Here is a 27,750-nt window from a genome sequence, read left to right on the forward strand (position 1 = left end):
AACTGTCAGCTCCTGAACTGGAGACTCCATTCTCTTAAAAAAATCACAGTAACACCACACCTCCCTTTTTTATTTGTTTACCACAAATTTATGTACTGGTATTATCGTAATAGCTGTCTTTTAAAATGTGGGTTTTGGGGGGGAGGTTTAAGGTTGTGTGGAGGGGAGAGTGTCAAGGCTGGGGAGTGTGTGTGGTGTCGGGATTTAAGGGTTGGGGACAGGGCGGTGTCAGGTTTGGGGGGAGGGGGAAGAATCACGCCGGGAGGGGGTCTGTGTGAGGGCTGGCGGGGAATGGTCAGGGCTTAGGGGTGGGGGTTGGCCAAGGCTCAGAGGGGGCAGGGGTGGGTGAGGCAGGCCAGGTGTTTGCCAGGTGTTGGGGGCAGGTCAGGCCGTGGGGGTGGCGGCTCAGGGAGGAATTGGGAAGTTGGGGGGATCGACTCTGGCGGCGGTCGGGCTGGGGGAGCGGTGTCGGGGCTGGAGGGGGCAGATTGGGGCTGAGGGCGGGCCCGGGCTGTCGGGCCTGGTGCGGGGGAGGTCAGGGCGGACTGGGGGGGTCTCGGGGCGGGCTCAGGCTCGGCCCCAGCCCAGCGGGAACAGCAGCGCCCCGGGGGTCCCGGAACCCGCCGGGGCGAGGAACCAGGCCGGGCTGGGCGCAGCGCTGCCGAAGGACCGGGGACCGTCCCGTCGGCGGTTCCCATGGCAGCCAGGCTAACCTCTGACCTCTGCCCCATGAACCCCGGGGCCCGACCGTCGGCCAATCGCAGGGCGGGGCAGCAGGCCCGCCTCGTGGGCGTCCCCGGCGCGCAGCGGTGACGTCGCGATGACGCGGGCTGCGGCCCGTAGTCCCCAGCCTGGGCCGGAACCGCAGCCGCCGTGGGCTGAGGTGAGTGGGGGGCCCGCCCGGCCCCAGGGGCCGCCTCCCTCGGGGCCCCGCATCCACCTGCCTCAGGGAGCGCGCCGGGGCCCGCGCTCTGCCCGTGTCGCCCCTCAGCGGCGGGGCCGCGCCAGGCCCCCCCCGGCCCGGCCTGTCAGCCTCGCCCCCCTGGAGCTCCGGGGTCCGCCCAGGGCCGCGGCAGGGAAAGCGCCTCCGGACTGCAGGCTCCTGAGCTTGGGGCTGGCAGGCAGAAGCCCCCTCTGTGGCTGCCTTCCCGGAAGGGTTTCCCTGGGAGTGCCCTGGGCAGGAGCACGTGGACAAACCCCGTGCAAAACCTGCTCGGATAGGGCCCCGCCATGCCCTGGCTGGTGGCTCAGGGCTCTGAGTGATGCGAGCCGGCAGTAGCCTAGATGGTAGCAATGCAGCAGGACAGAGTCGGAGCATTGTCCATCTGATAAGTACTGTAGTTAAATCTCCCAACCGGTGCACTAATAGCAGGTGGTTAGCAGGGATAAAAAAACTTGTAGTTGACAGAGGAAACAGCAGAAGAATCTCATTTTGTTCCTATTTATTTGGGAGAGTTGTCCCTAGGTCCCAAAGATTCGTGATTTGTGTGGGGTAGAAATGACGTATAAGTCAGTTCTTACTGTCTTTCTCTAATGGATGTTTGTGCAATGGGTCTGTTTTTACATAATGCGGTAGATGGGTTGGGGGGCGGGAAGGGAAACAGGATGTCAGTGGGAGAGTTGCAAATCCAGACATAGCAACAATCAGTGTTTGAGGGTCGCTGTATCAAAATGAAATACATTAACTATGTTCTTCTGTACGTGTCGTCTTTCATTTGGCTTAGGCACAATGTCCTTCCATCAGCATTCTCTGAACATTTTTAAGAAGCTCCTTCTCTTTTGATGTGTGAAAGAAACCCCTAGACTTTGTTTTTAAAGCATTTTTTTATAATCACTCATGTTCAGTTAGTCCTGATACAGAAAGCAAGCATAGACATATCCTAGTATGGGACAATTTTAAAATAAACACAGAAGCAGTGCTGGCTAACATAGCAATCTCTTAGTTCAATGGTTCTTGACCCAACACAGTTCAGTATAAAAGACAAGAGAAAATAAAACCATACTGATGAATTATGCAAATGATGCAAAGACTGGTGGGGTGGCACATAATGACAAGGACCCAGCAGTTGTAAAAAAATACATTAAATGCAATCAAATATGATTTAATACAGCTAAATGCATGGTAATACACTTAGGAACAATGTATGGAGGCCGCACTTACAGGAAAGGGGATAGTTTTCTGGAATGCAGTGACTCTGGAAAGGATTTGGGATATTGCTGGATATAAGTAACTGAACGTGAGCTCCCAGTGTGATGCTATGGTAAAAAGGGTAAACACTACCCTTTGGTACAAACGGGGCAGTAGCAATGAGGATGGGTGGTGCTATTACCTGTTTATATTGCATACTGTGCTCAGTTCTAGTGTCCATACTTGAAAACGATATTGAAAAGCTGGAATGGTCTGTTCAGAGAACAGTCATAAAAATGTATGAGGTCTGGAAAACCCACCTTATAATGAGAGCCTTAAACAGATTGAATCTTCAGTAACCTAGGGTGCTCAGAAGCAGCTCGATCAATATAAGTACTGACCCGAGAAGCTCTGATATTGGGGGCCCTTTAATCTAACAGACACTGGCATAACAAAATCTGATGGCTAGAAGCTGATGTTAGAGGAAAAAATCAAAGTAGAAGTAAGATGCAATGTCTTAACGGTCAGAATAACAAATCACTGGAGCAGCTTCCCAAGGGAAATGTTAAATTCATCATTACTTGAATTCTTTAAATCAAGATGGGATGTTTTTTTAAAAGATAATACTATAGTTAACCACAAGTTACTCATCTCAGTAGCGTTCACTTACATAGAAAGAATGAATGGTGTCCTCAACTGCAGGAATTACTGGGTGAAATTGCACAGCCCTTGTTAGATGAGAAGTCAGGATAGATTATCATAGTTGTCCCCTCTGGCTTTAAACAGCTGAGTCTGTTTAGTTAGTTTGGAATCTGACTCCCCTGACAAAGTTGCAAAAAACTTAAAGCCAACCTAATCTGAATGGTCTTTGGTTTCCCTTACCAGCACGAGGGTCATGGTCCATGGACTTTGCTGGCAGAAACCTTTATCTTTTTTGTCTGCTTTTAGCTAATATCTGATATATTTTCTAAGCCCTACACAGAGTTCTATATAGCATTATTTGGTCAGCTGAAGACCCGGCACTTCGGTGGGTTCCGGGGCGGAAGGACCCCCCTGCCGCGGGTCTTTGGGGCACTTTGGTGGCGGGTCCCGGAGTGGAAGGACCTCCCACCGCCGATTTGCCGCTGAAGTCCCGGAGCAGAAGAAGCTCTGGAGGCCCTGGCTCCGTGAGAGTTTTCCGGGGTCCCCAGAGCGAGTGAAGGACCCTGCTCCAGGGCCCCGGAAAAACTATCGTGGGGGCCCCTGTGGGGCCCGGGGCAAATTTCCCCACTTGCCTTCCCTTCTGGGCGGCCCTGCTAAGCAATCTTCCTATCCTAGCAACACCACACTCCAGTGTATGGACATCTATAACCAATGGTCTCTAGGGCCATTAACACACATGCCAAACAAGCAGGGCAACTTGTCAAGACCAGGAGCTGTCTCTGACATCCCCACTTCCAGCACATACTGCACAGCTTCAGACACTAACATGAAAGCTGAACTTTGCCCACTGGGAAGCCGCAGATAGAGGGTAAGGGAGGGCAGAACATAGAAGCACTTTTGCAGTGGAAGAAAGAGACAGTAATAAGTATGTGAACAGCACCTGTTTCACTCCTGTGTTTTCAGGTTGCATGAGATTTAGTGAGATGTCCCAGGCATGTGGATTTATGCCTAAGTCTTGTATATTTTGGGTCTTGTCTACCTTAGGTTGATGCATTTTGAGGCTGGAGTGTGGCTTACGTCATAAAGCACCATATATCTGTGCAGCAAAGATTATACTGAGATTATACTTCTAGAAGGATTTTCCATGAGTGAGAGATTTCCACAGATGTGTTCCTCATCACACCTGATCAACAGCATCTGGCCTTGCAGATGAACTTGTATGATGAAAGGATGATCCTTTGCTGTGTTAGTGTTTGTAGGCATTAAAGACCCTGATATTTCAAACTTTGGTATTAGTGTATCACTGAAAAAGTGTGTGTGAATTTAAATTGCTTTACTCTGTTTCAAGATGTCTCTGATTTCATTTGTGTGACTGAAAGCCTTCAGTATAGCCTAAATGTGGTTACTCAGTTGTCTCAGCGTTTATCTTCTAGGGCACCCTCAAATAAATTATTAATCAATAGGGGTTGGCTTTGGAGATGTTGAGAACACTTAGTGAATCAATGGAAGTGGTGAGTCCTTAGTACGCTTGACAGTTACCCCACATGATCTTAATGGGGCTACTAGTCTGAGGAAAGCAGTTGCTAGCTTTTACAGCATTAAACTAATACCAGCTCATGCTAATTACAACTGTGGCTAAAACATGCAGCTACCACCCAAACTATGTGGGTAGGCTGAATATGTGTTTCCTACTCAAGGCACTCCAAATGCAACAGTTTCTTCTTGCTCGGCTCTGTATTCAATAATATAATATTCCACAGCACCATTTTCATGCAGACTATGGCACACAAGCAGTGAAGCGTGGGCTTAGACTAATAATTCTGACTAGAGCAGGGATATAGTCCTTCTCTCTTCTGGACTCTTCACTGAATTTCTCTGGATTGGACTGTCACATTGAAATGTATCAGAGGGGTAGCCGTGTTAGTCTGGATCTGTGAAAGCAGCAGAGAGTCCTGTGGCACCTAATAGACTAACAGACGTATTGGAGCATGAGCTTTCGTGGGTGAATACGACGAAGTGGGTATTCACCCACAAAAGCTCAAGCTCCAATACGTCTGTTAGTCTATAAGGTGCTGCAGGACTCTGCTGCTTTCACATTGAAACGTGCATCTAATGCGTTTTAATGCCCCTGGCTGTTCTTCATGTGCTCTAAGGGCACTTTGGCCTTACAATATTTTAAAAAATCCACCCCATGTTCCTAATAATATCAGAGATTATTTAATATTCTTTCAGGTTGAACGTTGGATTAGGCTATTTGTTTACTTTTGGACACTTCACTCAGAATGACTAGTGAAACTCAGGAGGTCATTTTCACTTTTTCTGAAGCTGGTTTCCCTTTCTAGTTCTTGTGCCTAAGGCATGGCCTGTGTAGCTGACGTTCAAATATTGCCAGGGAAAGGTTAGATAGAAGGCGTTTTTTCACTGATATTTTAATAAGTCTCCTAACATTAGATTTTTCTAAACCTTTGGTTTCTTTTTCAAAACTGAATGTTGGACCTAAACTGCTTCCTTGTGTCTCTCTTAAAAATGTTCCTCTTTCTACCTATAATCCCCTTCTGAGTGAGGACTAATTGGGGCTCCAATTCATGCCAGCTGTGCTCCATAATTGGCTAGAGATTCCAGTGGGTGATGGTAGGAGATGTGATCAGGCACAGAGGTGAACAGATTTCTCATAGTCCCCTCTGCATGCTCAGGCACGCCACCACCAGACTTTGAGACAGCGAAGTAATTTTAAACCATCAGGCTAATTGCCAAAATGTGTGTAGGCAGCATCCCCAACTCCTAGCCAGTCATCTTGTTTTAATCTGCAAATGCCATAAAATCTTGCCGAAGTGCAGCAGATTTCACTGGTGTATTAGAATACAGTGTGGGGAGTGAAAGCTGCATTCCCCTGGGTGTATGGGAGCAGTTTCTGTTCCAACACAATGAATGGAACGAGTTCCACTTCACTGCAACTAAAACTTTCCCATGCTCCTGTGAAAAGGCAAAAGTGATGTTTGGTTCTTAAGAACACAAAATAAAACACCTCTGATCACTAGATCTTGACTATTGGAATTGGAAAGTATTAAAACCTGCCATGGGATTTCCTGGGGTAGAGAGAGAGAGAGAGAATGGCTGAATGTCCCCCTGCATCCCCAATCCATCTTAACTGCTGATCTTAAAGATTGTTCCAGCGTAATAGTCTTCCACTAGGTGTTTGGAATAGCACTTAAAATACTTCTTAAAATCCATTTTCCATAGCACTTTCTCTCCTCTGTAGGGCTGGGTGGCTCTTGCAGACTGGCACTGTAGCAGAGATGAGGTTTGAATGAGAGTTTATTCACTAATCTCCCCTCCAAGCACAGTTTGTGTCTTCAAAATCTAGTGTGTCCTGCTCTGCTATTTATGATGAGTCTTCCTGGGATCTGATGCTTTGAGGAGCAAAGGTTACTTCTCACTTTATGTTAATTTAGTTGGTGAAATTAGTGCTCCTGAAAACAAATGGCTGACAGTAGTGGTTGGGCTTGGGCTGTGCAAGATTTTCTTAAAGCTCTGCTACTGCGTCTCAGTCCTGATTTTCCATCCCGTGGGGTTACTCATGTACCGCAGTCCTGAGCTGCAATGGTTACTACTTTTTCTAGTCCTACTCTCCTCTTTGCCCCACAGCTCTGTCAGTGCGCCTCAGAAGTGGCCTGTATCACACCCTACAGTTCCAGTTTTGGGCTTCCCATATGCAACTCGGCCAGTCCTCTTTAACCCTGAACTGTAGCTATTGCAGTCCTGTATTTCTGTAGATCAGAAACTGCCAAATTATGCAGTAGTTCTGAGCTGTGCAAATCGGGATTGAGATGGGGGATGGCTTAACTTGTGACCACAGCTTGAAGCCTAGCCTCTGGAGATGTTAAAGCTAGTTAATTTCTTGAACCCTATTATGTCTGTTTGTCAATGTCCTTTCACTGAACCAGGACCGCTGGCTGCAGGGGGATGTTGGCAGAGGGAAGTTTGCTTTTCTTCTCAGAAGTGATTCCAGTTGTGGTCTGAGCCACCTGACTCTTCATTTGAATGCAGAAAGGACTTTTTAAATGTGATTTTAAGTGAATAGCAGTAGAAGCCATACACAGCCTAATGTCTCCCATGCTGTTAGCAACAGGGCAGCAGAAATATCTGCCTGCTTCCGAAAATGTCAATATGCTACATCAAACCATTAATCCTAAACCAGACTTGGAGGTGGGGTAGAAGGGAAAGACAGGTCTGATAAAGTGAATGCTTCGTTTTAATTTGCAACAGACTTGGAAGCCACATGTATAGCGATTGCTTTGAATGGAACTCTGTAAGGAGATTTATTTAACAGTAAATCTGTTCCCCTATTTGGAGCAGGATCAATGTGTAGACATAAACTTATACATAGTTATGGATTTCATTTGAAATTGGTTCTTCCTTTGCCTACTTGTCAAGACTTATGTTCGGGATTCTCTGTTTCCTCTGTAAGAGCGGCTGCCTTTGTGAGCTCTTAAACCAGAGAATTTTCCTGCTCTCCCTGCTGTGCATCTGCTGATATGAACAGCAACAGGGCAAATGCTGGGTCACTACAAAAAGTAATTTTCTCTCTGTTGATATTCACTCATTCTTGTCAACTGTTGAGAATAGGCCACTTCCACCTTGATTGAATTGGCCTCCCTAGCACTGACCCCTCCCACCCCCACTTGGTAAGGCAGCTCCCATCTTTTCATGTTCTGTAATATATGTACTGCTTACTCTATTTTTCACTTCAGGCGTCTGATGAAATGGGCTGTAGCCCACAAAAGCTTATGCCCAAATAAATGTGTTAGTCTCTAAGGTGCCACAAGGACTCCTCGTTGTTAGGGCAAATGCAGAAGCAGTTAGAGAGCTAGCTCTTAGGCTTTGTTTTAACATGTAATTATTATATACTTACATCTACGTAACTATGATCTTGTATCTTTTTTTCCAAAGGCTTTTCAGGTCACCTTTAAATGTAATTTGCAAAGGAGGAAACATGAGTATGTTTGTTTTTTTTATAATGGAGGGGGAAAGCCTGAAAGAGTTGTTTGGTTTTTTCTTTTTCTTTGTTCTCTTTCATGCTTACACTTTGGATTAGAGATTCAAGTTTTGTCTACACTGGTACTTGGAAGAATCTGCAGAGGATGGAAGTACTATCCTATTAGTAGAATTATGACAGCACACTCTTGATTGAGCAGGGAATAGATTTTAAAACTTTATATACAAACACCTGTTTGACTCTAGTTGCTAACTTGCTAACGGTTAGAACAGTGGTTCTCAACCAGGCATTTCATATACCCCTGGGGGTACAGAGAGATCTTCTGGGCATACATCAACTCTTCTAGATGTTTGCCAAGTTTTACAACAGGCTACATAAAAAGCACTAGTGAAGTCAGTACAAACGAAAATTTCATACAAACAATGACTTGTTTATACTGTTCTATATATGATACACTGAAATGTAAGTACAATATTTATATTCCAATTGATATATTTTATAATCCTATGGTAAAAAGGAGCAAGTCAGCATTTTTTCAGTAATAATGTGCTGTGACACTTTTATATTTTTATGTCTGATTTTCTAAGCAAGTTGTTTTTAAGTGAGGTAAAACTTGGGAGTATGCAAGACAAATCAGACTTCTGAAAGGGGTACGGTATTCTGGAAAGATTGAGAGCCACTGTATTAGAAGGAAGGCTGAGAAAGCACCCTGTCTACTTCTCTGGGCCCATCAAGGGGTTCTCCAATAAACACAGAGAAGAGAAGACTCGACATTTCTAAAGTAAAAAAGCAGAAGCTATATATTTTTGACATGAGGGTGGAGATCTTTTAGGCCTTCTATGTATATCATAAAATGGTACAAACTCATTTTGTTCTATTTTTCAGATCAGCTTTTTAAGGACTCATCTACGTAGCCACTTTCACAGATTCATAGTTCCCAGCATGATAAGACTGCACACTTTTGTCTACTCTGCACAGGCAATGTGCAATGTAATTGTGTTAAGCTCTGGTTATGTACGTGGAAACATCATCTTCCATGTTTTCAGGAAACCTATTCAGAATTCCCTTCCCCTGAATGAGCCAGTCAAAAATCTAATACAAGGCAACATCTTTGTCTCTTTCCCAGTTGATCCATGTTCTTGTGTGTGTGTGTACTACACAGGGAAGTGATTTTTGTGTGTGTGTAAAAGACCTGAATCATTTTGTAAATGGTCCTGCACCGTAGAGGATGCACCTTCTGAACAGCAACTCATTGCTCCAGTTGGGTACAGGTGAGGCTGGAATCCTACACACAACATCTCATCAGCATTTGTTATTGAGACGCCATATGAGAGACTAGTGACAGAAGTGAATAATACAAAGTGCTCCACAGAAAACATTTCTCATTGACTCTATCTTCTAAAATGGCTACACAAGTGCTTAAAAATCAGAGCATGGAGTAATGATGAATAGGTCAGTGATACATTAGGAGGAATTATCATGGGTTTTCCACAGGGGTCGTTCTAGGTCTGGTACTATTCAGTATGTTAGTTGAAGCCTTGGAGGTTGAAGCAGTCAATGTACTTACCATCCTTTAATCTGATACAAAGCTGAAAGGGATCACCAATACCTGGGAGGACAGAAACAGACTACATCGGCCTGGGTAAATGAGTGAAGTGGGCTGAAATGAGTCCCAGGAGATTCTATCAAGGGAAGAAAACAGTTGAGGTACAGAAGGGATAATCAAATTTGCTGTTATAGAATAGAGGATAATGGCTGGGCAGTTGTAGCGGAGGGTAGGTAATTGTTGAACCACATTTACTTTCATAGAATATCACATCTGAAACAAGCATGAGATTTCTTCCACACCATATAACGATGCGCATGCCTTAGCTGGAGGGCTGTATTCATATCTGGGCAGCAATTTAAAAAAAAAACACAACCAGGCATATCAGAGGAGACGAGCTAAAGTGATCAAAGATTTGGAAAATAAGAGCTGTTGGGAATGTTCAGGGGGTCTTGGCATGGAGAAAAGATAACTGCATAGAGACAATGACCTACTGGTAGAGTGATATTATAAGAGGACAGGTATCAGCTATCACTAGTCAGTGAGGATGGAGTGAAAAGTAACAGACTTAAGATACATTTTCCCAGTTAAATATGAGGAAAAAGTTTAGAAAGAGTTCAGTGAGAGAGAGCTTCCAAGGGAGGCTGTGGGTGTTCCTGTAATCAGAGATTTGAGGTTACAAATAATATCCAGAAAGTAGGTTGATGGGTGCCTTACAAAAGCCTAAGCTAGACAAGAGAGGCTACCTTCCATTGTTGTTTGCAGTGTAGCCATGTTAGTCCCAGGATATTAGAGAGACCAGGTGGATGAGGTGTTATCTTTTATTCTTCAGGTCCGAGGAAGAGCTGTGTGTAGCTGGAAAGCATCTCTCTTTCACCAATTCATTTTGGTTCAGTGAAAGATATTACCTCACCCACCTTGCCTCCTCTGAGAGGATACCATCCTATTAGGTATACTCTGCTCAGGCCTACCATAATGCTGGGAAATGTACTAACTAACTCTGACCCCAGTTGGGGTCTCCTCTGGGGCTTACTTCGGCCTGCTAATGTGTTTAATGTATAACTGCCTTATGCACACAGTGATTTTACCATGTTAGCTAATGCATCATAAGACCCACCTCATTTACTAGTGTGGCTGTATCCTTCGTCTACAGCTGTGTCTTGAGCCAGGGGTCGCTTGCATGATGTTTGATGTTATAAATCTTCATTACTCTAATTCCTACTTCTTAGCTCTCTTCTCTCTGTTTTTTGAAAGGTTCGAATGTGGGAGTTGTCCCAGATGTGGTTGCTGCTGATGTCGCCCTGGGAGAATGCCTTGATGGGTGATTAGCACCATTCAGTGATGGGCTGTGGGACAAGCAAAGTGCTTCCCGAGCCCCCCACGGATGTTCAGTTAGATCTGGTTAAAAAGGTTGAGCCTTACACTGGTCATAAAAATGACGTGTACAAGCACTTCATCAAGGATGATGGTGGAGCGGCTATCAAAGCCGGCTCCCCCTCGCCCCCTCGTCACACCAACCCCTATTCCAGTGGCCACCCACCTAACTATATGGAGCAGCCTGAGCCCCGCAAGAACAAAGTGGCTAAGTACCGTGCCAAATTTGACCCCAGGGTGACCGCCAAGTATGACATCAAAGCCCTGATTGGCCGAGGCAGCTTTAGTCGTGTTGTGCGGGTGGAACATAAGGCTTCCAAGCAGCCATATGCAATCAAGATGATAGAAACCAAGTATCGGGAAGGGAGGGAGGTGTGCGAATCAGAGCTATGTGTGTTGCGACGGGTCCGGCACACAAACATCATCCAGCTCATTGAGGTGTTTGAGACACAGGAGCGAGTCTACATGGTGATGGAGTTGGCCACTGGAGGGGAACTGTTTGATAGAATCATTGCCAAAGGCTCTTTTACTGAGAGGGATGCTACCCGAGTGCTGCAGATGGTGTTGGATGGGGTAAAGTACTTGCATACACTGGGCATCACGCACCGGGACTTAAAACCAGAGAATTTGCTGTATTACCATCCTGGAACGGATTCTAAAATCATGATCACAGACTTTGGGCTAGCCAGTGCTCGGAAGAAGGGAGATGACTGCCTAATGAAAACCACCTGTGGGACACCAGAGTATATTGCTCCAGAAATCCTGGTCAGGAAACCCTACACCAATTCTGTGGACATGTGGGCACTGGGTGTGATCTCCTACATCCTCCTGAGTGGAACTATGCCCTTTGAGGATGACAACCGAACCCGCTTGTACCGGCAGATCCTGAAAGGAAAGTACAGTTACTCAGGGGAGGTGAGTGAGGCAAAGGTCGAACCAAAGGGGACTCCAGACAGAGTCTGGACCATCAGTGCTGTGATGGGAGCCCTGTGATCATAGGCAGTGCAAGGTGACTGTCTTGAAAGGGGTTTCCTTTTGCCTTTGCCATGTTCAATAAGTGTTGCATAAGGTGACTTCTTTAACAGGTTCAGGTCAGATTTCTGTGCCACAACTGTGTGAGCTGTTCTGGATTAGCCATGGGGGAATTCAAAGCTGGGAATCTTACACAGGATAGTTCAGTGCTGGCTCTTTTTAGGAGTTGGCAGAGTTCTCCATTCCTGACCCATTAAAATCCCTCCTGTCTTGCAGAGACACTGAGGAACAGTGAGTTCTTTTTAAAAACAAAGCAAAACAGCCTCCCCGTCTCCACTCCCCCAAGACAGCACAGGAAGAACATTAAGTGATTAGGACACTGGTTGGTATCTGAGTTTGGGTGGTGTGACCCAAGGTGTGTTATGCTAATTTTGGACAGCAGAATTCTTATTTTGTGATGGAAACAAGACCAGGGTAAAATTTTCAGAAGTTCCTTTTCAAGAATGACTTAGGAACGTAAGTCCTATTGGCTGTCACTGAAACAGAGTCTCCTTAGTCATTTTTGAAAATGGGACTTAAGCACCTAAATGATTTAAGAGCCTTTGGCAATTTTGTCCTAGAACCGTGGTAAGACTTTTTTAATGGTTGGCTTAGTGCTAGGCTCCATTAGATTTGGTACCTCACTTCTTTTACACACACCATCCTATGGCTTAAGAGGATAAACAAGATGTAGCATGCACCTGTCTGCTTTTTGTTTCCGATACAAACTACATGTTTGTCTTGAAAGACTTGACTCTTGAAATTCCTAGAGTTCTCAGGCAGTCTTTAGTTGCACTGTACAGCTGGTCACCTCTGGTTGGAGCCACAAAGGCCTTTGGGTGCCTAATTGCCACGCTAGGTGCTTAGTTTCAAAACTTGGATCCTTAGAACCCCACGCAGCTGCCACCTAACCCTGGAGGCATCGAAAGTCCCTGGGCGCATAAGTTTCAGTTGGTGAGTATAGGCAAAGCTCCCTTAGTCCTGACACTGCTGAGCTGCTGGACCTCTTCTTTATGTCTGAGCCTCTGTGGAACCCTCAAATGTGGAATTCTGCCCCCTCTCTTCTCTGAGGGGCCTGATTTGGTAGGTGGGCTCAGAAGCTGCTTTAGAGCACACACAACACAGTTGAGGAGCAAGAGGTGATGTTGCTGTCTTTATCCAGTAGCACAGTGATTAGAGCTGTCACCTAGGCTGTGCAAGACCGCAGTTCAAATCCCCACTCTCCTGTATTCAGAGCAGGGACTTGAACCCAGCTTTCCTGACACTCAGGTGAGTGCCTTAACCACTGTACTATAGGATTGTCACAGATCTGTTTGGGCTCTCACCAGACTGCTGTGAAGTTACCAAGGCCAGGCTCCCACCTATGGGGCCCCACGTGTGTCTCTGGAGCTGAGCCGCTAGGGACTGGTGCAGAAACCTGGCCAGTCTCAGACAGGTGTATGTGGGCGGGTGGGCAGTTCGGTGGGCTTGGCTGGGCCTCTCCATGCAAGTGGGTCCTGAGGGAGCTCAGCTGGGGCAGGCCCTGGCTTGGCTGACTGTGCCACTTCCGAGAGAGAGGAGTGATTCCTGCACCGGGGACCAGCCCTGGCTGCACTGCTGGCTCAGCCTGGCAGACACAGTCACCTCCCAGCAGGGTTTGTGAGTGCAGCCGGGAGGCAGGCTGTGGGGCAGTGGGGGTTCTGGGGAGATGCTGGGCTGTGAGGGGGCGGGGAAGATGTGTGTTGGGGCACTAGAGAGTGGGGGTTCTGAGGGGGTGCTAGGCAGTTGTGGTGGGGCTCTGGGCAGGGATGGTGATGTGCAGGGTTACTGTGCACGTGTGTGGGGGGGTCGGAGGGGTGCTGGGCATACCCCCATTGCCCCTGGCTGGCCCCTCATTCTGGGGACTGACCTCCTCATTACATGGTCCATTGCCTCCATGGGGGCCCATAAATATGTTTGGCCCCGGGACCACAAAAGGGTCATCTGGCCTTGATCATCCCAGGGGCATTCTGGGGTGAACATCTCAATCTCTCTCGTTGAAGCTGTCTCATTTATTATCAAATATTTCTTGGAGCAGAGACTGGAACCTGGTCTCCTAAGAGTGTGCTAGCCAATAGATCAGGGGTTGGCAACCTTTCAGAAGTGGTGTGCTGAGTCTTCATTTATTCACTCTCATTTAAGGTTTCACGTGCCAGTCATGCATTTTAATGCTTTTAGAAGGTCTCTCTCTATAAGACTATAATATATAACTAAACTGTTGTATGTAAAGTAAACAAGGTTTTTAAAATGTTTAAGAAACTTCATTTAAAATTAAATTAAAATGCAGAGCCCCCTGGACTGGTGGCCAGGACCCGGAAAGAACCCCAGATGGGCAGTGGCTCACCTGCTGCTGGTCTGGGGTCCCGCCGGCTCTTGCCAGCCGGGGTCGCAGTCGCTGGCCCCTCAGCCCGCTGCTGGTCTGGGGTTCCGTCTGCTGGCTCCTGCCATCCGGGGTCCTAAACACTGGCCTCCCTCAGCCCGCTGCTGGCCTGGGTGAACGGAACCCCCGGCCAGCAGCGGGTTGAGCAGGGCCAGCAGCTGGGACCCCGGCTGGCAGGAGCAGGCGGACAGAACCCCAGACCGGCAGTCTGGACTGCTGCCGGTCTGGGGTTCAGTCTGCCACCCCGCTCAGCCTGCAACCGGTCTGGGGTTCCGTCTGCCGGTTCCTGCCAGCCAGGGTCCTGGCCACTGGCCCTGCTCATCCCGCTGGCGACCTAGGGTTCCGTCCGTTGGTTCCTGCCAGCCAGGGTCCCGGCCACCGGTCCCATTCAGCCCACAGCCGGTCTAGGGTTCCCTCTGCCGGTTCCTGCCAGCCAGGGTCCTGGCCACCGGCCCTGCTCATCCCGCTGGCGACCTAGGGTTCCGTCCGTTGGTTCCTGCCAGCCAGGGTCCCGGCCACCGGTCCCATTCAGCCCACAGCCGGTCTAGGGTTCCGTTCCCCTGGCAGGCAGCAGGCTGAGCGGGGCCAGCATCCGGAACCCTGGCTGGCAGCAGCGTGCCAGTAGAAATCGTCTCGCAGTTCGCCGTTGGCACGCATGCTGCAGGTTGCTGACCCCTGCAGTAGGTGATAGTAATTCTCTCTCTTTCTGGCCCAGCAGAGTGGAACAGCTTCATCAAGTGAGAGTGAGATACCCACCCCACAATACCTTATAGCCCAGGGTTAGGGCACTCACCTGGGAAGGGAGAGACCTGGCTTCAAGTCTCTGTTCTGAATCTGGCAGAGGGGCAATTTGAACCCAGGTCTCCCACATGCTGGGTGAGTGCCCTAGCTATTTGTTAGGAGGAGGACACCACCGTCACCTTGTTCTTTTGCTTTTAAAAAGGGCTAACCTGGCTTTGGTGCCACAGGAATGGGTTTGTGGCTATGAATCCCAAGCAGAGAGAGGTGCCTCCCTCCAGCCCAGAGTTCTGTGCCTAGCTCCCTTTGAGGCCCCACCCCTTCTCCTCGGCATTTCCTACTGACTAGCTTAGGTGTCTGTCTCCCCACTCAGCGTCCTGACTTCTGTGAATTCCGGCTTTAGGCATGCCATTCTCCCCAGGCATTGCATAGGAGCATGGGCACCTAACTTGGGGCTGTGGAGTCCACAAAAATAATTGGCAGATATTGCTGCACTGAGCCGCAGTCACCTTTATGGATCTAGCCCCTAGACTTTAGGTCCTGAGGACTTGATGATTTCTAAACTTGGCTTGGCATTTTGTCTTTGAATCTCTGTCACTCTTCATGCTACGGTTATAGGGGGATGAGGGCACCCAGATTTGGAGGCAGTCTCACTGCCTACGTCCCTGTTTGAATTACCACTTCCTTTCTGAATACTTCCAGCTTAGACTTTGCTAATAGCATGACTTTGTGAAGAGGGACCGAGTGGGAAAGGAACCAAGTGCTAACACATGACTAAGTTTCTGAAGCAGGGAGTTGTGAAGTGACAGTAAAATAACAGTCTTAAAAACAGCACATCATCTCAATTGTTCTGGCATTTTTAGAAATGTGAGGGGGGTGTTGGCATTTCAGTGAGGGATGGAGCGAGTCTCCTAATGTATAGCTCAGATTGTAAAATGTTTTGGGCTCCTTCAGAATAAAAGGTGCTATAGAAACATAAGTCATCCTCCCTAAGGATGCTTTGGAAGGTGTAAGTGTGTGTACACAGGCCCACACGCCAAAAATAAACTTTTATCCTGTCAAGCTGTGATCTCCCTAAACTGACCTGCAGCAGCCATATCACCTGGTGCTGTGATCTGGTCAGATCTTGCCAAGGTGGGTCAGAACTTGCATAGGCAACCTCCAGGGATGTGCTGATGGAAGTGTCATTGGTAAGTGGTACTCTTCCCTCTGAGTCACTAGAAGAACAGTCTGCCAGAATGGAGGAAGGCACTGGGCTTTCAGGGGTATCATGTTTCAGATGAGACCTAAAGCCAAGATTTTGACCTTTTGTGGTCATCAGAGAGCCTGTGATGGGGGGAGGGGGAGGGACGGGAGGCCCATTGCTTGGTGTATTTAAAACTAGATTGGACAAAACTTTTGAGAATGTCCTGTAGGGAGCAATCTGCCTTAGGCGGAGAATGCAGGGATGGACTAGACAGGAGCAACCAGTTTTTTCTCAATTCCGACTTCGAGACTCTGAAATGAGGGTGCATTTACCCAAAGGGGGAACTCTGAAGAGAGATGTTTATGGGTGTTTGCCAGGAGTTTATAGCTGGAGCTGTGCAGGAAAGACAGGTGTCAGTGGTGAGGGATGTTTGGGGGAGAGGAGGAAGCTGCATCCTAACCGCAATCTAGTCAGGTGGATAAAAATCGATGATTTTTTTTTTAATTGGATTTTTCTGATTTAAATTTGATTTTTTTTAAATACAACTTAAATGCACTTTTAGAATCATAGAATAGAATATCAGGGTTGGAAGGGATCTCAGGAGGTTATTTAGTCCAACCCCCTGCTCAAAGCAGGACCAACCCCAACTAAATCATCCCAGCCAGGGCTTGGTCAAGCCTGACCTTAAAAACCTCTAAGGAAGGAGATTCCACCACCTCCCTAGGGAACCCATTCCAGTGCTTCACCACCCTCCTAGTGCAATTTGTTTTCCTAATATCCAACCTAAACTTCCCCCACTGCAACTTGAGACCATTGCTCCTTGTTCTGTCATCTGCCACCACTGAGAACAGTCTAGATCCATCCTCTGCAAACACTTGGAAGGTGGTAAGTTGATGGGGAATAGCCAGCATGGATTTGTAAAGAGAAAATCATGTCAAACCAATCTGATAGCTTTCTTTGATAGGATAACGAGTCTTGTGGATAAGAGAGAAGCGGTGAATGTGGTATACCTAGACTTTAGTAAGGCATGGTTTCCTTTAAAAATATTTGAAGTTATGACAACCTGTGTTAAGGCCTACGTTTATAATCTATTAAAATAAATTAAAAAATATGGAGCAATACCTGCTTGCTGCCAAATCTTAAAGAAAGTCAAATCGCTGAACTGGTGGGAGTCACTGAGTAAGCACCTGGAATCAGAATTTATTGATGTACTAAACCAGCTTTTGACAGTGGTAATCTTTTCTGCAAGTGCTGAGAAAATGTTTTTTTAATTTCAGTTTATTCACTAGTTCATTCAAAGGTATGAAACCAATTGTAGTTGAAAAAGCAGAAAAACTTGTTTATTCATTGACTGGAAAACACGACGTGAAAGGATGAGATCTACTAGTTTGAAAATCTTGAAGGAGACAATCATTAGCTACAGATAATACTTCCTTTATTTAATAAATCAATTAGTTTTAAATGCAAACATGGTTTGATAAACTTTTTGGTACTTTCTTCTTGTGTATCAGCAAACGTTTATTAATTTTTAAAAAGTTGTTTTTGTGCCTTTTAACTGACTTCAAATTTCCCTCCAAATATAGCGTGACAAAATCACAAGTAAAAAAAAACAACTCCTCTTCTAGTAGGAAAGAAATGCCTCATTTACCATTTTCTAGCATAATACAAAATGTAAAAATTAAGATAAGCTATATAATTTCTTAAATAAATGTGTATCACCACAGCATATTCTCCAGGTTAGCAAAAAGTTGCACCAAATTTAGTATATAGGCTATATTTTGTTGCAAATCATGTTTTAATGGTTATCAGCCAATGAGAATCAACTTTGCTTTAAAATAAATAACTAAAAGATACAAATGCAAACCAAGGTTAAAATCAGTGATTTAAATCAAGGTTTATGCTTACTGATTTAAATCTGTGACTTTGATCACTTCAATATAAATCAATCCACCCTGATTGCAGTAGAATTTTGTTGACTGTGGCAAACACATGGGTTTGGTGAGAATTAGAAAAGGTTGAGACCTACTTTCTGAGATGTGGCTGGGCTCAGATTCCAGGCAGAGAACACAACACCATATTGAGAGAGGAATAAAAGCCAGAATGCATGCTGGCCTATGAAGTATTTCCATTTTCTTGACAAGAAATGATCTGACACCCAGCTAATGGAGTTGCTATCCGAGAGATAGCTACTTACCAGTGGAGCTCTATTCATGAAGCGGTGGGATCTGATTGAAGAGGCTATTAGCAGATCAATAGTAGAGATATCCCATAATAGCTCATTCAGGTACTACTGACATCACTGCTCTAATTATCACTCCAGTCCCCTTTGACAGCTCCTAAACTGTTTGGAGTGATGGGAAGAGTAAGGCACGAAGATGAGGCTTTGGGAAAAGGAACTTGGCAAGCTTCTCTAATAATGCCAAATCTCTGAATAAGAGTTATTGAGCCCATTTAAGCTGGTTTGGTACAGGCTGCCCCATTAAACACTCAACCTGTCTCCATTTGCCTTATTAGGATGGTCTTGCTGACTAACCAGAAGACGTGAAATATGCCAAGGGGTTGACATACTGGAGGATCTCTATGTGGAGTAAAGAACAGGCAGTTTGTTACAGGGCTAGAATTTCATCCTGGGTTTCTGTGGTGATGACCTAAACCAGAAGAGCGAAGCTCAAGTCACTAGCATCCCCTGAGAGGAAATCAGAACTATGCTGTTCCAAATGTGGCCTTTTATGATGATGTACTGACCTCCCCAGTAGTGTTCAACTGCCCAGGATACTTACAGCAAAAAAAGGAACATGGTGTAGACCAGGCGTAGACCAGGACCTGGGAGTAGGACTCTGGCTCTCACACTGACTCTCTGAGATCTTGGGCAAACACTTAACTGCTGTATGCCTCAGTTTTCTAACCCATCAATTATTTTACGTATTTCAGTTGTGCTGTTTACTTTTCTATCTGATGTGCTGGGTTCATTTACACACAAACTTAACAGCAGTTAAAAAAAAAAACAAAAATATGGACATAAAACTGAGTGAGGGTTTCTGAATAGTGGTTTGTAAAGTGCTCTGAGAGCCTTGTGGGAGTGGTTCTAGAGAATGGCAAAGTGTTACTTGAATGGAAAAGTCCTCAGTTTCTTTCTGTGTTAAGCTGTGTTTCCTGTTCTTCATAGAGTCCAAGGTCAGAGGGGACCATTCTGATCATCTCGTTTGGCCTCCTGTATAACACAGGCCAGAGAACTTCCCACTAATAATTCTTAAAGCAGATCTCTTAGAAAAACATCCAAGCTTGATTTAAAAATTGTCTGTGATGGAGAATCCACCACAGCTCTTGGTAAGTTGTTCCAATGGTTAATTAATTACTCACTGTTAAAAATTGACACCTTATTTCCAGTCCGAATTTGTCTAGCTTCAGCTTAAGCCATTGGTTGTATTAGACCAAGGGTTCTCACACTGGGGGTTGGGACCCGTCAGGGGGTTGCGAGCTGTCAGTCTCCACCCCAAACCCTGCTTTGTCGCCAGCATTTATAATGGTGTTAAATATATAAACAAGTCTTTTTAATTTATAAGGCGGGGGGGTGGGAGAGTCACACTGAGGCTTGCTGTGTGAATGGGGTCAGCCATACAGAAGTTTGAGGATCACTATATTAGACCTTTCTTTGCTAGATTGAAGAGCCCATTATTAACTATTGCTCCCTTCTCTTTATTAAGTTGCATAGACTCAAGAAGCTCAATCTATCATTGTAAGGCATGTTTTCTAATTCTTTAATCATTCTTGTGGCTCTTCTCTGAACCCTCTTCAATATATTAACATCCTTCTTGAATTGCGGACACCGGAACTGGACACAGTATTCCAGCAGCAGTCACACCAGTGCTAAATGGAGGTGTAAAAACCTCTCTGCTCCCACTTGAGATTCCCCTTTTCATGCTACAGCATCACACTGGGAGCTCATGTTCAGCTGACTATTCACCATGACCCTCCAGGTCTTTTCAGAGTCACTGCTTCCCAGGGTAGAGTCCCCTATTGTGTAAGTACTGCCTAGATTCTTTGTTCTTAGATTTGTTCATTTACATTTAGCCCAATTAAAATCCATATTGTTTGCTCGCACCCACTTTACCAAACGATCCAGATCTCTCTGTTCTCTTCATTATTTACCATGCCCCCAATTTGTGTATCCTCTGCAAATTTTACCAGTGGTGGTTTTGTTTTTTCCAGGTCACGAATAAAAATGTTAACGAGTGCAGGGCCAAGAACTGATTCCCGAGGGACTCCACTAGAAACCCATCTGCTTGAGGATGATTCCCCACTTAGTTACATTTTGAAACTTGTCCGTTAGCCAGCTTTCAATCCATTTAATGTGGGCCATGTTAATTTGATACCTGTCTAGTTTTGTAATCAATGTCATGTGGTACCAAGTGAAATGCCTTACAGAAGTCTAAATATATTATATTAAAACTATAAACTTTATCATCTAAATGTGTAATATCAAAAAAGATATCAAGGTAGTTTGGCAGGATATATTTTCCATAAACCCATGTTGATAGGCATTCATTATATTACCCTTCTTGAATTCTTTATTAAGCAAGTCCTGTATCAACCGCTCCATTATCTTGACCAGGATCAATGTCAGACTGACAGGCCTATAATTACTAAGGTCTTCCCATTTACCCTTTGAAATATTGGCAAAATAGTAACTTTATTCCAGTCTTCTGGAACTTCCCCAGCGTTTCAAGCCTTATTGAAAATTAGCATGAACCGTGCAGCAAATTCCTCAACCAGCTCTTTTAAAACTCTCAGATGCAAGTTATCTGGACCTGCTAATTTTAAAGATGTCTACCTTCAGTAGCTGTTGTGTTGCAGCCTCCTGAGATACTAGTGGAATGAAAGAGTGTTGTCATATAACTACATCATCTGTGTTTTCCCCACCTAATACAGAAGGATTATATGTATTGAATACTTCTACCTTTTCTGCATTATTATTGATAATTTTACCATTTAATCTAGTAATGGACCAATACCATTGTTAGGATTCTTTTTGTTCCTAATATACCTAACAGCTCCCCTCCCACCCATTGTCCTTAACTCTCCTGTCCATAGCTTTCTCCTTGTGTTCTTTGCTTCCCTTATATTTTTTCTACAGTTCCCTGCTTCTGATTTATAATAATGACTAGCAACTTCCCCTTCGTACATTTGTTATATATATTTGATAGTTGCCTTTGCTTCCCCTCTAAACCAAGTCTGTTATTAACCAGTATGGCCTTCTTCAATTGTTGTTTTTTTGGGCATCTAGTAAAGTGTTCTTAACCAATTCCCAATTATCATTCTCATTTTCCTGAATCAATTCTTCCTCTCATCTGACTAAGTTCATGGTGTTTTCTGCTTTGTGAAATTGCCCCTATTAAAGCACCCTGGTATATAGATCACTGTTGTGGACTTTATTCTGTTTGCACACTATAACTGTAATCAAGTCATGAACACTTGTACCTAAGTAACCATTCATTTTTAGTTCTGTGGTCAGTTCCCTTGTCTGTCGAGACCAGGTCTAATATAGAATTCCCTCGTGTTTGATGCAACACTTGTTGAGTTAGGGAATTGTCATCTCTAATATTTAGAAATTCCAAGAATGTTTTAGTACTGTCAGCATGAGACCTCTAGCATGCGTCACTCAAACTGAAGTCCCCCTTGATCTTAGAGATTTTTTTTTACCTTCACATTAGAAGTAGGGTGCGTAAGGAGTTGGTCATCCTGTTCCCTTATGTAATTTGGTGGTCCCTAGGAGACACCAACCAGTACACCATCTTGTGTTTTATCTCTTAGAACTTTGATCCAGAAGCATTCAAGTAAATTTTCTTCTGATTTACCACTGACTCAGAAACAAGTAATGCTATTTGTGACATGTTGTGCCAGGTATTGGTATGTGGAGAGACTACTGCTGTCATAAGCTGGTAGCACGTCAACAAACTCTTGTTCCAGGAGCTTATCCAGTGATTTCCACCAGTTCAGTGGTATGACTTTCTTTAAAACTTCAGCAGCAAACATGTGCTGCTTGAATATTATCTAATTCAAATGATTTTAATAATTATAGTAAGTCTAGGCCAGGGGTTGGCAACCTTTCAGAAGTGCTGTGCCAAGTCTTCATTCATTCACTCTAATTTCAGGTTTTGAGTGCCGGTAATACATTTTAACGTTTTTAGAAGGTCTGTTTCTATAAGTCTGTAATATATAACTAAAGTACTGTTGTATGTAAAGTAAATAATGTTTTTAAAATGTTTAAGAAGCTTCATTTAAAATTAAATAAAATGCAGAGCCCCCTGGACCGGTGGCCAGGACCCGGGCAGCGTGAGTGCCACTGAAAATCAGCTCTTGTGCCGCCTTTGGCACCTGTGCCATAGGTTGCCTACCCCTGGTCTAGGTCTTAATATAGGTTTTCATACCTTCACATTTAATTTTAAAGAGGTCTATTTTTAAAATAAAAAAGTATTTAATTTAAATTGATAAAATCCAATTTACATAAAAATAGCCCTGTTTTTTCTTTCTTTTTTTGAATCTACTTTTGTCTATCGTGCATGGAAGGGAGGGTGCAGTGTCCCACATTTTAAAGATCTGTGCCTGACTGAGTGTAGGCAAGCTGGTGATAGATCATCACTTGCAATATGTGCCTGGAGCAGGAATGCCACACCACACCACACCAGCAGGCCCGCTTACATGTCTGGTTGCATAGGGACAGTTCCCCAGTAATGGAACAGAAAACTCTACTCTAGTGTGGTCTTTGGCTTGTTGATTGGGGGCAGTGTGGCTTTAAATGAGAAATCAATCCAGTGCTCTATTAGCTCACACAGGTTTAATTTCTTTAGGCATTTTTTTTTTTAAATAAAAACACAGCCCACACTTCCAGCATCCCCGGGGTGCAGAGGAGGGAGAGAAACTGCAAACCTGTAGCATTCTCAACTCTGGGGAGATGTTTGCATAGCTCAGTGAGATTCCTCTCCTAATCATGGTCTAATGGTGGAGTCCTTAGAAAAGGCAGTACAAATGCAGGCAACATACATAGGCTTGGAGCTTAAAAGTTTGTGTTTCATAGGTTATAAAATTCCAGTTTCATTTCCTCTTCTATAGTTGTGTTCTGAGTGGGTGGAATAGATTGTCTGGGGGAAGATGAGTCTTGTTTGACGTTGCACATCTAGAAAGGAAAAACTGGTGGTGTCAATTGTGCTGCATTTGAGATTTTTGCTCCTCTCTCTCTGTGGTGACTCATTCATACAATTTGAAACACAAGCATTGTACCCTCCAGTTAGCTTTCCTGGCTCATTTATTCAACCAGAGGCATTAGTGTGATGGCTACTTCCTGTCAGAACCCTCCCTGCTGGCCTGCTCCACTCTTTTTTTTTGGTATGCTTCAGGATCTTTCTTGTTTGGTACTCTTTGACTGCTCTTTCTATTAGGCTGGGTCTGCAGTAAGGTTTTTTTTCACCTGTTGCTACTACCATTGCAGCTTCATGGCTGGGAGCAAGGCTGGAGAGGGTCAGCATAGCCAAGCCTCCAGGTGTCCCTAACTTTCTTAGCACTGTCTTGTGTAACCCGGCTCAGAGCAGGTCTGCCTATGGACCTGTTAGCACAGCACATCTTTGCTTATCTTGTTCTCATGGCAGTGCTGTGCACCCTACCCATCAGACTCCTCTACTAACTTTGGGGATGGGATAGCTGTTCAAAGTCAGCCAATTACTAACCTCCCACCACAAAAAGCTGCATTGCTATGGTATGTTACTAGAATCTTGTAGGGCAGCTCCTTCTGTCTGTAAGGAGGGCCCCAGCAGAGTCTAATCTGAGACCATGTGAACTCTTAGGGTATGTCTGCACTGCAGTTAAAAACCCCATGGCTGTTTCATGCCAGCTGACTTTGGCTTGGGTTAAGGGGCTGTTTAATTGAAGTGTAGATGTCCAGGCTGGAGCCTGGGCTCTAGGACTCTGCAAGATGGAAGAGTCCCAGAGCTCAGGTTGCACCCAAGCCTGAATGTCTACATCACAGTTAAACAGCCTCTTAGCCCAAGACCCATGAGCCCGAGTCAGCTGGCACTGGCCAACTGTGGGTGTCTAACTGCAGTGTAGACATACCCCAGCCTTGTTCTGAAAATACCTCTTGGGCTGCGTTTGGTTTGTTTGATTGTGCCAGCAAGGTGGCTGACCCATGCCCTCTGGCATTCCCATTCTGCGGTTTTCTCTTTGGAGAGGTGGATGGTTTTGGGAAGTGAGTTATAAATGATTAGCTGAGCAGCCAACGGACTTTAAAGTATTTTCAGATGCGCCCTATAGCTTGCTTACTCTTTGTTCCCTGCTGAATTTCAGAGCAGCCATCGTGGAAAGGCTGGTTACTGCTTTACGTAACTCTCTTCTTTTGTCAGGCAGGTGTCCGGCGGTTCCGTGCAGAAATTGCATTTGGTCGGTTGGTCTGAAATAGAGCAGGTGACTGTCTTCATGTTCAGACCTAGAGAGGGGCTTGGCTTTTGATGGTAATACAATACATGTAGCTGCTGGTTTCACAGAGTTCAGATAGAGGCCATTGTCTCTGCATATCATTCTTCCTTCTAAATCTATCCCTGCCTCCTCTGGAAAATCCTCTGCTTCCTCTGACGACCTCCAGCCCCACATTATACCCTGGCATTCTTCTTGTATACCACAGCAGATTCATCCTCTTCCTCGACGCCCTACATATTCTCACTCCCACTTAGTTTGCTGCTCACTTCCGCCTTCCCTCAGGCCTGTTTCCTCTCAGTTCCCTTCATCTCCTCCTCTCACTCTTTCTTCATTACTCACACAGCCTGTACTCTTGCATCAGCTTTGCCACCTTTTATCCATCTTCAAATCCCTCCACTGAACCTGCTTCCTTTGAGAATCCTTCCTGTCCTGCTCTCTCTCTAGGGCTGCTCTGTCATCTGTTTTGTCTGTCTTTGCTTGTGAGCTCTGTGGGGTAGGGGCTTGGGCTTGTTTTTCTGGTGGTGCTCTCTCTCTGTATAGGCTGCGATATAGACTGTTGCAGGGCAATCAACATTAAAGTTTATCTAAACTGAATAAAATAAAGGCTTTGCTTGCTGTGATTGTTTCGCATTAACTCTGTTCCGGTACCAACCCTTAGCTAAGACACAGGGCACTTATTTGTCCAGAGAGAGCCTGGCTCTGTTAGTGTGCGGATCCTGAAATGTTTTACAACAGCAACTAGAAATCAAATCAAATCAAGCCTGAAATGTACTTTCTAAACTCCTCCCATTATCACATCAAAGCAGGGGCTGCATTATCCTCCTTAATGGGTAGAAGGAACCTACTGTCATTGGTATTTCTTTTTAAAAAGACTTTCTTCTCACTTGGGAAAGTGGCCCACCAATGTCTGCCCTCTCCATCTGTTTTCACCACTGTTGATGGCTTTGTGAATCACACCAGCTTTTATCCTCTGCTGAGCAGCTCTCCTTAACAGCAGATGGCCTGGGAGTTAAACCACTTTGATATACAGTGTCCTTCCTAAGGTCCCTGGAACAGTGCTTGTTTGGCAGCATGGTAGCTTTGCATGTCTGTTGGCAGGTGTCAGCTGGGGGTGGGACTTACATTATGTGCACATGTTTGAGCAGGGTAAGGAATAACTAAAAGAGGGTAAAGGACAGAAGCTATGGTGTTTGCCTTCCTGCAGCATGTTACATTCAGGAACACAGTCTCAAGTGAGCCACAATAACATGAAAGTCCAGAACACAGCGCTGGTTACAAAATAGTTTTGCTGTGTATGACACATTGATACTGGACACTCTGAGGACTGAAAGTGTTGTGTTTCTCCATGGAACAGAGACCACTTGGGTACTGGCCAGGCAAGTTTTTCCACCCTGCCAATATCCATGGTCAGTCCCCTGAATCATCTACAACCCCATAACACTCTGCAGTAGAATTGTTAATGGACTAAATTTGTTTGCGCTGGCTGCAGAGAGTTTTAACAGATGTCCATATTATTTATTCATTTGTATTACAGTAGAGCCTAGCAGAGCCAAGTGATGTGTGGATGTTTTCTTACTGAGCCCCACAGAGAGCAAGGCAAGTTACAGAAGGGCTGGCCAACGCCTTAATAAAACGGGTAGGGAAGAGAAGCAAGTGTTTGGCCAGTAGTCACCTCATTGTCAGCTTGTTCTTCTATGAATATGTCTACTCTACGCTTGGCGGGTAGCGATTGGTTTATCGAGGATTGATATATCGCGTCTCATCTAGACACGATGTTTCGATCCCCGAACGCGCTCCTGTCGACTCTGGAACTCCACCAGAGCGAGCAGCAGTAGCGGAGTCGACAGGGGGAGCCGCGGCTGTCGATCTCATGCCGTGAAGACGGGAGGTAAGTCGAAATAAGATACTTCGACTTCAGCTATGCTATTCATGTAGCTGAAGTTGCGTATCTTACATCGACCCCGCCCTCTAGTGTAGACCAGGCCTATGTCTCAACTGCTCTTATGCTCATTCCTCCCTGGCCAGCTCTGAGGGGAGAGTGAGGAAGTGGAAGGGCATGGCAGCCAGCAGCCGGGGATGGTAATGGAGGCTTTCTTGTGTGCCTTCCTGCTCTCTTGGAACTAATGAAGGAGCATGGCTTTGTAATGTATCAGGAGAAGAGCTGGCTTAACCCAGCCCCGTAGAGCACAAGGTCTTAGAGTGCTTTGGAGACAGCTTGTTATTACAGGAGGTGGAGAAGGTGACTAGACGAGCAGCTATTCTGGATTTGATTCTGACGGCTAGTTGAGAATTTGAAGATGAAAGGCAGCTTGGGTGAAAGTGATCATGAAATGGTAGAGTTTGTGATTCTGAGGAATGGGAGGAGGGAAAACAGCAGCAGAAGTCAGTGGACTTCAGACAGGCAGACTGTAGCAAACTCAGAGAATTGGGAGGTGAGGTCCCATGGGGAGCAAGTCTAAGGGAAAAAGAGTTCAGGATTGTTGGCAGGGAGTCAAGAGAACAGCATCAAAAATAATAGGTTTAGAAAACCTAACTTATGAGGAAAGTTTAAAAAATTGGACATGTTTAGTCTTGAGAAAAGACAACAGAGGTGATCTGATAGGTCTTCAGATATGTTAAGGGCTGTTATAAAGAGGACAATGATCAGTTGTTTTCCATGTCTTGAGCATAAGCAGCCTGCTGACAGCAGGGACTGAGGTATTAGCCATTCTCACTCAGATATCTGAAGAGTTGGGTATGACTTTTTTTCACAGCCTTGAGTGGTGTAGCTAGGTCGAGCTAAGTTTTAGGTGTAGACCAGGCGTGATTCTTTTCTGTTAGAATTAAGTCTCAAATGGCTGTCCCCGGGTTACTTCCTCCGTCTTCAGAAGCAAGAAGTTATCCCCAATACATTCCAAGAATTTATGGACATTTTGTGTTTTGCTGTATTACTTTTCCAACAGATGTATAGATAGTTACTCCTCCATTACTGCCAGTCTTGTGTTTTGGACATTTGGACATAGAAACGCCTCACCTGTCCCTACAGTGACATCGCCTGTGTTCCTCCCTCCTTTAATCTTCACCCGGAGACATTTTCGTCTGCTCTGTCTCTCACCTCTTGTTGGACTTTGGCACAATCGTATGTGGTGGTGATGTGTAATAGAACAACTCTTCCCATTTTCCCCTGCCTGTCTTTCCTGAACAAGCTATACTAATATTACAACAGTGAAATGTGTTCCATCATAACTGGCATCACTGAGACAAGTCGCAATTTAGGTCATGTACT

At 45.3% G+C, this 27,750-nt stretch overlaps 1 protein-coding gene across 4 annotated transcripts in view; it reads left to right on the plus strand.

Moving 5' to 3' along the window:
- The first annotated feature begins 814 nt into the window (after positions 1 to 814).
- The window catches only part of PSKH1 (protein serine kinase H1), a 57,150-nt gene continuing 30,214 nt past the window's right edge, over positions 815 to 27,750 (plus strand). Inside the window, exons 1-4 of one of the 4 annotated variants that reach the window (XM_030581611.1) lie at positions 829 to 883; positions 8,652 to 8,780; positions 8,929 to 9,037; positions 10,567 to 11,601. In XM_030581611.1, the coding sequence (XP_030437471.1) occupies positions 10,654 to 11,601 (948 nt within the window). In that variant the 5' untranslated portion in view covers positions 829 to 883; positions 8,652 to 8,780; positions 8,929 to 9,037; positions 10,567 to 10,653. Of the gene's footprint in view, positions 884 to 1,069; positions 1,373 to 8,651; positions 8,781 to 8,928; positions 9,038 to 10,566; positions 11,602 to 27,750 lie in introns of those variants that run through there. The other 3 variants (XM_030581610.1, XM_030581612.1, XM_030581614.1) reach the window with 3 other exon arrangements.

This window comes from Gopherus evgoodei, chromosome 12 (genome assembly GCF_007399415.2).
Source record: "Gopherus evgoodei ecotype Sinaloan lineage chromosome 12, rGopEvg1_v1.p, whole genome shotgun sequence".
NCBI classification, from domain to species: domain Eukaryota; kingdom Metazoa; phylum Chordata; order Testudines; family Testudinidae; genus Gopherus; species Gopherus evgoodei.